The sequence below is a fragment of the Fistularia commersonii genome, chromosome 10 (assembly GCF_037954325.1).
Source record: "Fistularia commersonii isolate RoL2024-O1a breed Wild chromosome 10, RoL_Fcom_v1.0, whole genome shotgun sequence".
In the NCBI taxonomy this organism is placed as follows: domain Eukaryota; kingdom Metazoa; phylum Chordata; class Actinopteri; order Syngnathiformes; family Fistulariidae; genus Fistularia; species Fistularia commersonii.
In genome coordinates, this window is record NC_141293.1 from 9,538,172 (window position 1) to 9,554,016 (window position 15,845).

The window sequence follows — 15,845 nt, forward strand, 5'->3', positions numbered from 1 at the left end:
AAATAAAACAGAGAATGTAAAAGTGCTGCTGCTCGAACTGACTTGAGGTACTGTAGATGAGGGGCAGAGGAGCAGATTAGTAGACAAAAAGAAGAGAAACTTGGAAGGAAATACTAACAGAGAAACACCCTCCTGGGCCACAGGGGTAGAACATAAGCGGGGCAACAGAAAGGGAGCCTGATGAGGGTGGAGAGAAAAGGAATTGGCTGGTTTAATATTGCATAACAGTGCTGAGTTTCTCTTGTTTTTTTTTTAAAGCAGCGTTTGCATCCTCAGTCCAGTGTGGGGGGGGTCTCCTCCCCTCCTTCCTTTCCTCTGCACAGTGTCAGGTCCGGATTGACAAGGTGTATGTGTGTGTGTGTGTGTGTGTGTGTGTGTGTGTGTGTGTGTGTGTGTGTGTGTATGGGGGGGGGGGCTTGCACTTCTGATGACTTTTTCATGGGCAAGCCGGGCGTGCATGGCTGTGTCTGTGTGAGTTAATGTGAGTCAGGGTGGGGGGAGAGAGTGGAGGGGGAATATCGGGGAGAGTCGGTCGTAGCTCAGGCGAAGTACATGGTCCTCAGGGTGTCATGGTGGATCTGAACAGCTTTCGCCAGCGCCTGGGGGTCCCGACCGTTACTCTGACCGGACACATGGCTGCCCTCAGCACTGCAGGGTAGACAGCAGCGGCCATGAAGATACACATATGGAAGTACAACGGGCTGCAGTCACTTGTTCTCTCTGCTCTGTAGGCTCCCAACCCAACATGCCAGTACAAAGGAGAGTAATATTTGATGCAGATTTTCTCCTTGGATATATGGCCTGACCGATTTATCAATTTGCCAAAATTTTCCGGTTAGTTTGGCCACTGGATCAAACAGATGCACTGCGATCATAATTTAATGCTGAACAAGCTTCCTAAAAGTTGTTTGTGTAGGCCTTTTGAGGAATAAGCCATTGTAATAAAGTAATAACTTGACTTACGAGTTTTATTCGTTCCGTGACCAGGCTTGTAGTTCAGTTTGCTTGTATATCAAATTCAATGTACCCAATTTTCCATTTATCTAAATGCTATTAATCCATTACAGCCCCAGTTTCTGTTATATACTTAAGAAATGAAAAATAATGTATAACAAGAAATAATGTGTAACGAAAGAGAATATAAGAAATAAATGTGTAATATCAAGTGTATTTACCTTGAAGATTAGACAAAAGTTTTTCATTTTTGGCTCAATCACTTAACTTAAGTGGGGTCGCTACACAATGCTACAATGTATTGCCAAATTTAACATGCACATTATGGTAGGCTTTATCACTAAACTTAATTCAGCAAAAGAGTGAATGCCAGTCCTCTTTTTAAAATTAACAAACCATTCCCGACTGGCTTGTCTCCTGCCTTCTCATAGATGATGCTCTCAATCAGGGTATTCACCAATGACAACTTGACCTCTTCATAGCCGAGTCGACAACACAAATACCTCGCTCATGTTTTTTTTTATGATTTTCACTGGGCTATCTAGTGGTGGGCAGTGCATCAGACTTTTTTTGAACGCCACCTCATGGAGAGCAGCAGCCATGTTGGTGTCGAACATTATCCAGCCCGCATAAAAATAAATAGATAATAATAATTAAAAAGAAAAAAGATAATTTAAATAGATAAATAAATAAATCAGCCATGAAATGGCACACTATTCGGAAAACTCGTAAGTCAAGGTTCTAATTATACTGATGTCATAAGTACTAGTTCCCAATAATAAAGAAAAACCTTCCTTACCTGTCATGCTCTTTGTCCACCAGATGGTAGCGGGCGCGGAAGGCCACCAAGTGGGCGTAGTAGGCTGGCGCAGGGATGGAGACCGAGCGGGTGCAGCGCACATAGGTGTGGCACAACTGGTAGGTAAGCAGCTGGAACTCGTCCGCGGTGAAACAATTATCGTCCCACAGCACATGGTAGTGGGAGGGCCGACTGGTGCCCTGAGGGGAGGAAAGCAACTCATTATTATTGTAATTTCATTGAGATAATTGATTCTTGACTAAATACACAGGTTGTTTCAAGATAGCTGATAGGAATTTGGGTACTTGCCATATCACACACACACACACACACACACACACACACACACACACACACACACACACACACACACACACACACACACACACACACACACACACACACACACACACACACACACACACACACACACACACACACACACACACACACACACACACACACACACACACACACACACACACACACACACACACACACAGCAGTAATAATTCATTATGAAAAACAATGCTCTGATAAACAGGTCCTGTTGATTGAAACATTGTTTGATGAAAACAGTTTATCGAAGACAGTTTACTGCATATTGTTCAGTCTGACAGTAATATCTCAGCAGTTAAACAGGTATAATTGATTCACAAGCATAGAATTTCGATCCATTCATATAAAAGGCCGGCAAAGGTTGGCCAGACCTGTATTCCAGCGTGACTGCAGAGGTAAAAGTCAAACTCGTAAGGATGTGTGATGTCTGTATCCACCGTCGTACCAGCAGGAATGTTTCCACTACGTCCAACCTGGCAAACAAAGTGAACGGAGGTCGGTAAATCAAAGATAATCCCCTCTCATTCTCATCTGTGCTGCTTTTCTGCCATAAATGACGCAAAGCAGGACGTTGAAAGCTTTCAAAGCATTAAATTAAGTCAGGAAGCAAAAAATTCTAATTGCCAAAAATGGAACTGGTTGACGGACTGACTTGAAGCAAAGGTTTACCAAATGCCTACCAGTCAACCGATTGGGCCCTGATGCTTTAATTGAATGTGATTAAAAACAGTTAGAAGGATGAACAGTCCCTCTGACAACAAAGATTATTATAGGGAGGCTCATTATGAGGACTGAAAATTCTTGCAGGGAGTATGAATATCAACATGGATAAAAATCTTACAAAGCACCCAAAAACAAATGCAGTGAATGTGTGTCTATTTCTGCATGGCTGTGGACTTACTCTTTCATTGCGATCGGCACAGAAGAGGCGAGTGTGATGGCGTTTCTGCACGACAATGTAAGTGATGCCCGGCTGGTACTCCTTCTCCAGGCTGATGCAGGCCTCTCGGATGGCCAGCAGCTCATAATACAGCACCTGGAGACAAACAATAGAGCAATACTTAGTGAAGTGTTTCTGATGAACTCCTTACATAGCTTGTATTTGAAAGTATCTCCTGCTTTTGGCAACATAGTTGATCCCATAAACCGCCTCTTAATCACAGAGGGAAAGTAGACACAAGTCAAACAAACAAAACTGCCCCGTGTATTAAAGTTAAAGATACTGCAAAAAGGATGTAATGAACATGCTCTTTATGTCTGATTGACATAAATTGCATTGTTTACATTAGACAGAGCTGGATGATAAATATCACATGAATATAGTTTTTCTGCTCAATGGAAATATAACTAATATTATTTTGAAGTAATTTTTTAAACTCTGCTCAGGACCTTAAAGACAGGAAAAAAATCTGACTTTTGTCAGAATCCAAAAGCACATATGACATATCTTTTAGCATATTAGCTTTCTACAGGTATTCTGTGGCCTTGCTACTGTTAATGTATTATCTAATTTTTCAACATATTCTTTTTCAAGACATAATTTAAAATGTTTTCATGTGTGTGTGCTTTCAAGATGCTGCTGAGAATTACTTACCCTGCTAAACACCCAGATTAAGAGCAGCAAAAGTAAGCTACGAGGCCATAGGTTGTTTTTTTTTATTTGGTTCAGCTCACAGACTGTGAACGCACACTGACCTGTCTGAACTGGCCTTCTGAAACTCCATCCCTGTAGAAGATGATCCTGGTGGGCTTGTAACGAGTAGATTTGTAAAACTGGATGAGTAGCTCCCGCACCATGGAGGCCAGGTCCTGGATGACTTCCTGCCTTGGCCTCTGGACCCGTACAGTGGCACAGTACCTGCTGGGGTGGGCATCCATGCTACCAACAACCTAGAGGAGAGAACAGTAGTGTATTAGTAGAGTGTTAAACTAAGGCTTTTCTGTAACTGTATTACAAATGTGTATTTAAATGCTGAAAAGTGCAAATAGCAATACATTTCTTTTGCTGAATGTGTTATTACCAGAATAAAGCTTCTAGTTTTGAGTTGAAACCCCAAAGAGGATAAATCTGGGATAAATTGAAGGGTTAAAATTTCCGGGCATATATTCCTCCTTAAGGTCAAATAATGTAACCACAGGGATAAAAGCTACTAAAAAACATTTTACAGATACAACTCACAGCTGCAATTGAAGGCTTCTTTCCATCTCCAGCAGGTGGATGTGTAACATCTGCTCCCAAGAAGATAACTGGCTGCTGGAACACTGATGGCCTGTTGATCCAAGCATCATCAAATATTAATTACTTTACATTGTGTGTGTGTGTGTGTGTGTGTGTGTGTGTGTGTACATGATACCATAGTGTTTGATTTCATCGCAAACAAAAAAGAATCTACAGAAGTAAATGTAACATATAGGAGAGAGCGGAGACACTCAGTAACTCACCGTTGATGAGGGACCAGGATGTTGTTGATGCCTCCCAGCTTCACGTTGATCTTGAGGCAGAGGTTGGAGAGGGTCTGGGGGGACGTCTTCACCACATTCTTCACTTGGACACACTGGGTGGCCATACCAAGGAGTGTATCACCCACACGCTTCACTTCCGCTATAGGACACAAGAGAAAGAAAACAAAAAGGTCAGGTTTACCATGAAGTCAAAAGAGCATATACTGATTTTTACTGAAAAATACAGATTTTTCGGTTCTCTAACCATAGACAGGAGTCTTCCCTGGCAAGATGACGATGATGAGCTGCAGTCCAGCGTAGGTGTTCTTCAGGTGTCTGAACATGGGCTCCACACTGTCCGCTCCCTGGGCGTATTTACAGAAACATGGCTGGCCCTGGATAGGCATCCCAGCATCCTTGGAGATCTTACGCAGCTGGTCTGTGAAACCCCTGTAGACGAAAGGCAATGATATAACTTCTGATTTTGAATAAATGGTCGGTGGTTCTGGCCACTTTGTGGTGTTTGAGCCACACAGTGTTTGAGCAGTATTAGATATCTTCTCTAAAGTTACTATACATTCAACACTTCACCCGCTTATTTGGTCTGTGCACCCTGTGTTCAACTCTTCATTGACATCTGGGATTCCTATGACACTGACACATAGAACTTAAAATGTGAGTAACACTATGATAAATGCCACACTGTTAATATTCAAGCCTAGTTATTGTGTGTTGAAGGAGTGTTTTTTTTAAAGACTGATTCTTCTTCTCTTCTTCTTTTGGCTTTTCCCTTCAGGGGTCGCCACAGCGAGTCAACTTTCTCCATCCAACCCTATTCTCTGTATCCACCTCTTTCACGCCAACTACCTTCATATCCTCTCTCACTACGTCCATAAATCTTCTCTTTGGTCTTCCTCGAGACCTCTTGCCAGGCAGCTCCAATTCCAGCATCCATCTACCAATATATTCACTATCCCTCCTCTGTACATGACTGAACCATCTCAGTCTGGCTTCTCTGACCTTCTCTCCAAAACATCTAACATGTGCTGTTCCTCTGATGGACTCATTCCTGATCCTGTCCATCCTGGTCACTCCCAAAGAGAACCTCAACATCTTCATCTCTGCAACCTCTTCTTTTTTAAAGACTGACTGACTGTCACAAAAATATATTCCACACATAAAATTTACCACCAAAGTTCTTGAGGGAAAAAAACAAAACAACTATTTAACAGGAGTATATTGGAAAAAATGTAACTTCTCCTTAAATTGATGTCCAGATTTAATAATCTATTAACATTTTGGAATATCTCCCAGTGAAAGAAATAGCATTTTTGCTTCACATCTTACATTTGTGCCAGATATTATTCATGCAATTTTATGCGCTGTCAGTGAGGTTCCAATGGAATCTGAGATGGGGAAGTGAAAAAAATAAACTGATCTCACTTGAGAATTTCTTCTCGACATTGTCTCTGTGTGGCAAAGCAGGCAATGGCCCACATCTTGATCTCCACTCCGGTATGGAACTGCTTCCCCCTCATGTCCCACACACCATGGCTCGGCGTGGCTACTGTGCGATTCTGAAACGACATTGCAATCTCACCACATGTACCCAGATTATTTGGTCACAACTCTCACATTTTTCTCGTTCACACAAACCCAAACTTGAGCAGTTCACACTCAATAATAAACATAAACACAGTCGTGCTACTCTAGCATAAAGATACAGTTTAATTATTGCTTTCTCACATCAGTTCACACAGAGAACAAGATTTCAAAAATGTGCTAAAAAGCCTTTCCTCTTAACAGACAAGTGACATTTTAGGATGAGAAGTGTATTTTCTTTATTATATCTATTTGGAAATTTACATGTAACATGTACCGGTAATTCAATATGTTTACCAAAATTAGGAATGGAAGAATGCATCATCATATTAAGATGATGAAAAAATGTAAAATAATAGTAAACCGTGCTTTTCATGACAGATACAGACATGTGTTAATCAACACTTTGGCTCAGTCTCAACAAGCAGTTTACATATTCTAATTTGGAAACATCTTTAACCTGCTCCTTGACTTGAACAGGAAAGTGTTTAATCTGCATGTGCTGAAATTCTCCACTTGCACATTTTATTGAATCTGATTATGATTGCAGAATTTGCCTTTTGGGGGGGGGGGGATTACCAAATGCAATAGCTGATAAAAATTAACAAAGGTGTTGAGACTCAGCCACAACATAAGGCAAAAAGACTAACACCATGAAACAGAAGCCGTTGAGTTAGTTCCCCTCAGAGACACTGGGATACAAATGCTGAGGAAGGGGACAGCTTGTCAGACAAACAGAGAGAATGGGCGTGATTTAAAGGAAGGGTACCATAAAGTGCTCTGTGCTCACCCTGCCGCCGTACTGCAGCATGGGGGCGGGTAGCACTCGCCCCGTCACGTGGGCCATCTCGTCGCGCACTTTGAACTGGAATTCCTGCACGAAAGGGTCCGCCTCATAGTTGGCACTGCGCACCTGCACAGAAAGGGGATGCAAAAAAAAGACATGAACCTAGGGATAAAACTTTTAAAACATGTTCAGGGAAATTCAACGAATCATGTTTTATGTGTTACAATGTGTGCTATAGCTTGAGGTCTTTACTAACACAAAGCCTTCTGTTATCAGTTATTATAAAGCCATCATAAAAAAAGCCTCCTTTCTCCACAAAACTGTATAAAAGATTTATGTATGTGGTGCAGAATTAGCTTCACGATTTATGCCTGGTCAAAACAGATTAAGGAACCTAAACTGAAATCAAATGTAATTTGCAGTCACGTTTAATCCCTGTTAATAAAATGTGAAGGTGTCAAATGATGGGTCAAAATACACAATGATATATATATATTAAAAGGATGTATTGTTACTTTTTTTTTTGCTTTAAGTGAAGATGCAAGGGATGTGAGTGATAACCACTAAGTGTAAATTATGAATGGAAACTACACTTCCAAAAATAATAAACTGAAAACACTGGAGCAGCATCCAGGCCATTAAAGCCATTGGCATTTTGCAGATCCATGTAGGGCCAGCCTTGTTATTGCCAAATGTGATGGATAAGAACACCTCCATTAACAATGAAATGGGAATCTGGCAGAGGTGATTAAGCAGGCAGTTTGATATCAAGATGTGGCAACATGGCAACCAAATGTTGACAAGGCTGGCAACAAGGCCATTAGATGAAAAGGATGTGGTGTCTGATAAAGGTCTGCAGCTTTGTCACATGCAGAGATAAACATGGTACGAGAAAAATTATTTGAGGTGACAAATGCATGATTAAACACCCATCTTTTCACAGTAGTGAGGCTGAAACATCTTAAATTCAATCATGTACACTTATAATTGAAATACCTGTATAACTATCTGTGCTTGAACAAGATGTCCTGACACATTTTAGAAGAAAAATGTTAACCATTTTACATGAATGGTAATAATAATAGTATCACAATCTGAACAAATATCAATTATTAATAAGTAATAGTAGTAATAAGCTCAGGACAGTGGATGAGATTTTCACAGTTTGACATGCTGACAAATTCAGGTGGATGCAAATGTTATGTTGCCTGCCCTTTTCGTTGAAAAGATGTCAGACCCTTTTTTCTCTGCTGTACCTTACTCTGGGACCTTTGGTTGTCCAGCAATTTGTCTAGCATGAGTGAAAAATGCTACAACTTGTAAATATGGAGGTTCCAATGTTAAATATATGTTTTACAATATTATGAATGCAACTGGAAATTATCTATGTTTTAATGTCATTACTGCTTATTTCAAAACAATCAAATTTTATTTCAAATAACTAGTAAATTATGTTTAGATGCCAGTATCTTAATAACATTCAGACTGTGTTATTACTGTCCCAGATAAGCCAGCTTTTCATTTCAGCCGTTATGGCGTCTGAGGGGGAAGATGATGCCATCTCCAGGACTCACCAGCCTGCTGATCTCTTCCTGTCTGTCCGGCGCAGACCGAGCTGTGGCTTTGATCATAGTGGAGGTTTGATTATCCGTCAGCTTTTTGATGCACCGTTGACCTGCTACAATGTTACACACCTGCACAGGAGGAAAAAAAAATGTTAGATAGGTAAAACAACTGAGGCAGGGAGTTTAACAATGCAAGAGATGGACACAGCTAAGTAGGGCCCATTGATATAAAAATGTTGCAGATTTCATCATGTGAAATGCACAAACTTTGTCTTTTGTCTCACCTCCAGTGGCAGGTAGGTGTGTTTCTGCTCCTGGCCCACCTGTAGACAGGGTAAGTGTGGGTACTTTAGCTGCAGGTTATACTTCTCCCTGAAGTACTGGGCTACAGTGCGCTCCACGGTCTGACCATTCTCCAACTGTAGAGGGAACCTGAAGCAAGAACAGAAGACCAACAAAATGTTTTATGTGTTTATTTGTTTTTTTATGTTTACTCTGCCAGCTTTCTTTGACTGATATCTCCAGCTGAGGTTTAAAATAAAATATGACTAAAAAGTGCAAAAAGTGATAAGTGATATCATGCAACATCTGTCAAAGTTGACCCCCCAAAAATTGTCAGAAAATGCTAAATTTGCCATATGCCAATTAAAAGAAAAAAGTCTACCTTACGAGTGACTTTTATTAAAAAAGTCAGACAAGTTACAATTGATGGGGGATTACATCAGTCTCTTGTGATATGTATGTATTTTTCAATTACTAATAAAGATACTTTGTCCCTTTCATGTGAACCTGATTTTCTTTTCCTTTCGAGGAAAGAAAATCAGATCCAGTTGCCACGAGAAGCAGATTTTGACAATAATTAACCTTGATCTGCATGATCTCCACAGACATTTTTGAATGATGATTTTAAAATCATTTTTAATTGTCATGATGATAACCTTCTCACATTATAAAGGCCTTCATCATAGAACATTGTAAAAGCTACATTTGTCCTGTTCGAAAGGATATGTGAGATTTTCTCCTGCCGACAATAAGGAGCGGGGAGCCGCATCACAGAGAAGTGACTAATACCGGCTGCATAATTAAGACATGACTGAGCAACGATCTGGTTTGCTCAGCTCCAGATTGGTGATGGTATCCATTGTGGTCTATGCTCCCTGCCCCCGTTCCCATCCACGCACCCCACCCAAAATCTCCTGTTCCCTCCCGCCAACAGGCTGACTCACGTCTGATGGCTGGCTGGCCGGCGAGTTACATTGCAGACACGGTACTTCCTCCGCATGGTTCCACAGTGCGTCACTTCCACCTTCAAACCTTGAATAACAGGCAACAAAAAGGCTTTTGGAAAAGTGCTTGTGTTTGAATAACAGAAAAGAACGGCTCTGCTGGTTTTCCACTCAGACACTCTCACTCGCTTGTCCACTTAATGTACTTTCTTCATCGGATTTAACGCCATGTCTTGTGGAGTAGAATCTTTTACCTTTGATTTCTTTGGTGAATTTGACTCGGTGAGAATCTGTGAGAGGACGAGGCTGCTCATCTATGTTGTGGATGTCCAGCACTTCACACATGAACTGGATGACAGGCTGGGCCTTGTAAAAGGCAGTGGCAGATACTGAAAGATAAAGGAAGAGAGGCGAGCTGAGCAGACATTCAAGCTTGTACCATTGCCTCCATCAATTAATGATTGTGTGTTTTCCCTGGTGCACACAGGATACATGCTTGGCATGACTAGTGCTCTAGGTACTTTCTGGTCACAGCCATCAAACACTTCACACTGTCTCCAAATGTTGGACAGGAGGTGGCTTGTTCTCTTATAAGCACCCAAATTTTCTGCTTGGCCATGTGGAGGCCATCCGGCTTAGAGCCCTTGTTTAGACACCTGATGTTGCAACTTTACTGCAAATAATAACATATTCCAATGTATCTGACTGACATTTATATTTTAAAAATTTAGTTGTTGAAATATAATTGTATTTATTCATTTTCTCTTTACTAATTGAATCTATTGCAATGTCCGAGGTAAGCGACCCTCCTGTGAGGGTCCATTTTTTTCCCCTTATTGAGAGGTAACTAGGGATTTCTTTCAGGTTTTCCTTTCCTTGTTAAGGCCAAAAGTGTATTTTTTCTATATTTTCTGTAAGAAGTCAAAAACCTTATCTTTTCATTTGAGTGAGATTTTTTAATAGGTATCAACATCAACAGATCAGCCTCATCATGAAAACAAGCAGGACACCACTGCCTGCCCTGAAATAAAGAACTGAACATGGCATGTGCACTGGACAACAATATGAATGGCTTTCCATCCAGTTAAAGATCTAAAGGAGCAATGTATATGCAACCAGATTTTTATATTTCCACTTATTTATATGTGAATGGTATTAACTGAAAACTAATAGCTGCAATTACATGATGTGTAGCAATTCCAATGTAATACAGCTGCGCAACATGACTTGTCTGTGGTTAATGGAAGGAAATTCAAGTTGAAGTTCAAACCTCAAGTCTGACAGGTGGGATGCTGAGCTCAAAGGTGATGTAACAGACACGCCAGAACTTTCAAAAAGTTACAGTGATTTAAAAAGAAAACAAAACCAAGAGCTGAAAAAAACAAAGGTGAGCTGCTGTTACATCAGGAACCTTGCAAGTCAGTTATTGACTCAAAAGTCACAGGGTGCTGTTGACAGAAATGGACACGTTATCTAACACATCACATTTTGCCCCAAGAGATGCTTTCACCACTGGCAGGAAGTGTCATCACTCTCAATTGTCCCTGCATACTGTTTTGAATGTTTTATTTGGAGGTGTGAGTCATTCAGAGTTCTTCTTAACTCACAAAATGTGTGTCATTGTGTTGGCACAAGATGCCAAGTGTGGGAAGTGTTTATTACCTTCAAGCAGATTAAATGAAATCATCGTATAATAGTTGCAAAACAAAGTATTCCCACATAGTTTGTGCTGTCAGGCAGTGAAGGGTAGACTTGAGGTTGCAAACCGGGATGAGAAGGCGGAAAACGGACACAACGAGTGGATCAATTGGTTAAAAAAGGGGGAGAGGTTGAAAAAGAGTCAGGGGCTTTGAGTACTTAGAGCAAAACAAAAGGCGCCTCAAGTAAATGCTCTGTTCAGCTACCCTTGTGACCCCAACTACACCCACCCGTCTCACTTTGCACAGGCACAATCACCCACCCACGCATTTGAGAAGCCCTCGGTCTCCATGGCAACCAGCCAGCCTAGAAGTAGAAGCCTTACTTCCTCCAAGTTGCACACTCACACATACTCCTTTCATTTTATGTTCAAACGTAATCTTGATCCTAAATTCTCCAACCAACCAAACCAGTTTCATACTTTAATGCAATATTGATACAGATTGAGGTTCTTTCATATGAGGAAATTAATATATTCAGAATGACAAGCTTGTGATTTCCTCTAAAACAAATGAGAGTTTCAGGGCTGTTGATGCATCAATGTAGTTTCAGCGTTGTTTTTCACACAAGAATTGCGATACAATTTCAGTCTACATCTGTAAGAGGATCTTAATCTGGTATTTTACATACATTTTTGGTGTATTCAGAAAATTTACACCAAACATCAGCACAGAACTGGTTAAAGATCAGCTAGAAATTCTTGAAAAGATAACCCCCATCAGCAAATGCCCCTGTTACACAGAAATCTCTTATCATTTGTAAAAATCTGAATTTTAATTCACTTTGTAACTACTATTGTGTTATAATTAAATGTTGCCTTGTACATAAATTAGAATCAATGATAGATGTGATTTCTAAAATGCACCTATATCAATAAACAGATCGTGAAAGAGATGTAGGCTTTGTCTGTAAAAGTATAATTATTGATCACTCCCGACACATTATAAAAACGGTTTTAAGCAACTTGTGAGATATGATAATTTTGTCCACAAGCATTGTTTAAGCACAAGGCTCCTCACAGTCTGGACACATTCAGTGGAACATATTTTCCAATAAGGTAACGGTCCCATGAGCGCTGCAGCACTGGGTCAGATTTATTTGTTAATTAAAGCTATAACATTTCCCCAAACGTTGCTGCAAGCAAATGCATCTCAAATTCTAGCTTGTATGGAGTAAGTTATTCCAATCTGATTAATTATTGAAATCCCCCAGGATTTTACGCTGACATCTGGCTAGTTTTCAGCCTCTCTTCTGAATATTCATTGACATTTTGAATTAGTTTTAAAAGTCCTAGTAAATCTTTAGTTTTCAAACTACATTTATATTTTCAAAATCATAACAAATTGAAAAAAAATGTAATTGATTTTCTAATAGTTTGTAATTTCTTGCTTATTTTTGGCTAATATTTGACCGGTTTAAAGGGAACTGTCTTGGTTTCATTATTCAAAAGTTTACTTTGTTTCCACTATAGCACAGTGTTTTCTAAGACATTCTGCATTTCCATCCTCTGACATAATCAGAAAAACTGTCAGCTGTTGTTCAGTCTGTTTTTCCAGGAAGCGCAATCATATCTGGGACTCACCATCAATGTTAAGCATCATCTTCCACATGGCAGGACGCACAGATTGGTGGAAGCCGAACCAAACTTCCCGTCCACCACCCAGCGGATGGTCATAGCCCTCTGGAGCTGAGAAGAAGGAACGGCCCACAGGCGTGTATCTAGATGGAGGAAAAGCATACAAATATGAGAAAAGAGCAATAACTGTGGACCTAGTATTTTCTCCGAGGATATGGGTTCATTGAAGAAGGGTGCAGGGGCAGAGAGAAAAGTATGATTGTTTGACAATCATACTTAAAATGTGGATTAATGCATTGTCACATTCACCAACAGCACTGCCCTGACCATTAAGCTCTTATTATTCTGCTTAGGACACACATCAATAATTGTTGGGAAGGTTAATATTTTCTCTTCATGAATCTTGACCTGACGTGACAGCAGTGTAATACCTGGACCTTGTTCTCATTTTTATAATAATGGCTAGAAAAAAAGAAAAAGAAAAAGAAAAATTTCATTAAAGCAACATCGATATTGTATTTTGCTGGGCTTAAGAACGTGATATCTCATGAAAGATTGTGTAAGTTCAAGTATCGCCATATGTTACATCCTATTTAATCCACATTTGATTTCCGTTGGGATTGGAGTGTGGGTGCTGATGCAAGAGCTGCTGTGACAAAAACAAATATACTGCATTTACTCAAAATGTTAGCAGGATTCTATTTTGAAATGTGCACAATTTTCCATGTAATGACTGAAGAAAATGGTTGGAGGGGATACAGAAAGAATGGCTACTGTTCGGAAACACTAGTTTATGATGAAAGAAAGGACACGTTCACTAAGCTACAAATGGGAAAAGGCATAATATAATAATTTTGTTACTATTATACCAATTTCAGACAATAATATTTAGTCCTTTGTTGTCACACAGAGCAGGTGTGAAAATGTCTTTTACACTGGGTAGTATATGCATGTTGTCTTGAAAAAGGGTGAGGACTATAATTAGTGAAGGTCTCTGGTATCTGATAACATTTGTTTAAAAAGTTAAAAGGATTCCAAAATTTAAAAAACTGATCACAATACAGCTTCATATAGTTTATCTGCTTTTTTCTGACTGTAATGGAACTCACTTCATGGATGGCAGGTGTCGCAGCACCACGTCCACTGCATGGACAGGGTTGGTACTGATGGGTTTGTCCAGCTCCAGGGGCTCAGGCATGCTGCGTCCAGTCAGCACCTCGTGCAGCATGTGCCAGCTGACCAGAGATACAAACTTGATGGACACTTTAAAGGGTCGATCTTTCCCCCCCTCACCTGGCAGAGTGACATCCAGATCCACCTGTGGGAACAACAGCAGTGTGACAAGCAGCACAGGTAGCAACCGACTGTTTAGCGAAAGAAACCTTTCAAAGGTAATCTGTGTATGACGTCAAAGTTTGATTTGTTTTTATTATTTTCAAATGTTAAAATATTGTTTGTTTTTGGTGCATATCAAAATTATGCAATTTGATGTGTAGAGTGATGATGGCCTTGGGTCTGACTTGAGTAATTGGATTCTTGTAGGGTTGCCTGATTATAGCAACAGTTATTACTGTTGTTTTTTTTTTATTAACATTAGGGTCAGAAACATTTTTGTTCATTTCAAGATCTTGAATTTTTTTGTATTTCTAGATTTTAATTTATAATGTTTTGAAATTGCATTCCAACATTAATTAATGTCAAATCTAAAAGGCTGACACTGCAAAAAGCGAACCACAACTAATCACCAGCAGCATGTTCATCGGTCAGAAAATTAGACTTGAAGTGTTAAAACTGGTTCCCCAGTTCAGTGTAACTATTGGACTGCTATTAAAAAAAGGAAGGTACACTGCATAAACAGAAACAAAAAAAGATCAACAAACTTTCAATCAACAATAATTTATCATCAGTGAAGTGGTTTTTTATGAAAAAAATCAATATTATAAATCACCGTGTTCAAATTGTACATTCAGTGTTGACTTTGGAGTCATGTAAATTGCAGCATTTTGCGTTGCGAATGCAGGTAATGGAATAACCATACATCCATTCATTCATCGTCTGCCGTTTATCCTGCACTCAGGGTCCCAGGGGATGCTGGAGCCTGTCCCAGCTGTCATTGGCTGAGAGGCGGGGTACACCCCGGAACGGTCACCAGTCAATCGCGGGACCACATATAGAGACAGACAAACATTCACTCACTCATTCCCAATTTTTCCATAATAACCTACAGCACTGTGAGAGAAAACTGGAGAATGCCATGTTCCCCCTGTGTCTGCGTGGGGAACATGCAAACTCCACACAGAAAGGTCCCCCTTGTCAGAATCGAACCATAGTCCTTCATGCTATGATGCCAAAGCGCTAACCACTGCGCCACAGTGCTGCATAATGGAATAACCACACACAAAAACTACCTCTACACTTGTGATACTAAAAGTAGAAGTGTATTTTTCCCTGTTAAAATGTGAGGGTGTTCTGAAAACTCACCCCTGTGGGAGCCACAGGCAGTGGATTGGCTGTGTACAGACTCTTCTTTCCATCATAGACTGGCCTACGATCCCCAAAGATTGTCACCTTGAAGTGTTGCACCATGGAATCCACCACCTCCCTACACACACACACACACACACACACACACACACACACACACACACACACACACACACACACACACACACACACACACACACACACACACACACACACACACACACACACACACACACACAGTATGATCAGTAGTGAGCTTCGGAGGGTCACATAATCAAGATAATTAGTTCATTTAATAATTAGTTAATTCCCTGACTATGACATATTCAGTCTTTAGTACAAAACTATCTTTAAACCAGCTCAAAAACAAATG

At 40.2% G+C, this 15,845-nt stretch overlaps 1 protein-coding gene across 3 annotated transcripts in view; it reads right to left on the reverse strand.

The window, feature by feature from the left end:
• Positions 1 to 344: 344 nt before the first annotated feature.
• The window catches only part of LOC147230333 (protein argonaute-3), a 30,411-nt gene continuing 14,910 nt past the window's right edge, over positions 345 to 15,845 (reverse strand). For 2 of the 3 annotated variants that reach the window (XM_086153662.1, XM_086153664.1), the window contains exons 3-19: positions 15,470 to 15,590; positions 14,098 to 14,306; positions 12,995 to 13,131; positions 9,969 to 10,103; positions 9,715 to 9,802; positions 8,773 to 8,920; positions 8,498 to 8,617; positions 6,906 to 7,049; positions 5,978 to 6,111; positions 4,800 to 4,984; positions 4,535 to 4,694; positions 4,272 to 4,362; positions 3,788 to 3,982; positions 2,994 to 3,128; positions 2,464 to 2,565; positions 1,754 to 1,953; positions 345 to 648 (exon numbers count right to left, since the gene is read on the reverse strand). In XM_086153662.1, the coding sequence (XP_086009788.1) occupies positions 540 to 648; positions 1,754 to 1,953; positions 2,464 to 2,565; positions 2,994 to 3,128; positions 3,788 to 3,982; positions 4,272 to 4,362; positions 4,535 to 4,694; positions 4,800 to 4,984; positions 5,978 to 6,111; positions 6,906 to 7,049; positions 8,498 to 8,617; positions 8,773 to 8,920; positions 9,715 to 9,802; positions 9,969 to 10,103; positions 12,995 to 13,131; positions 14,098 to 14,306; positions 15,470 to 15,590 (2,413 nt within the window). In that variant the 3' untranslated portion in view covers positions 345 to 539. The remainder of the gene's footprint in view (positions 649 to 1,753; positions 1,954 to 2,463; positions 2,566 to 2,993; positions 3,129 to 3,787; positions 3,983 to 4,271; positions 4,363 to 4,534; positions 4,695 to 4,799; positions 4,985 to 5,977; positions 6,112 to 6,905; positions 7,050 to 8,497; positions 8,618 to 8,772; positions 8,921 to 9,714; positions 9,803 to 9,968; positions 10,104 to 12,994; positions 13,132 to 14,097; positions 14,307 to 15,469; positions 15,591 to 15,845) is intronic. The other variant, XM_086153663.1, reaches the window with a different exon arrangement.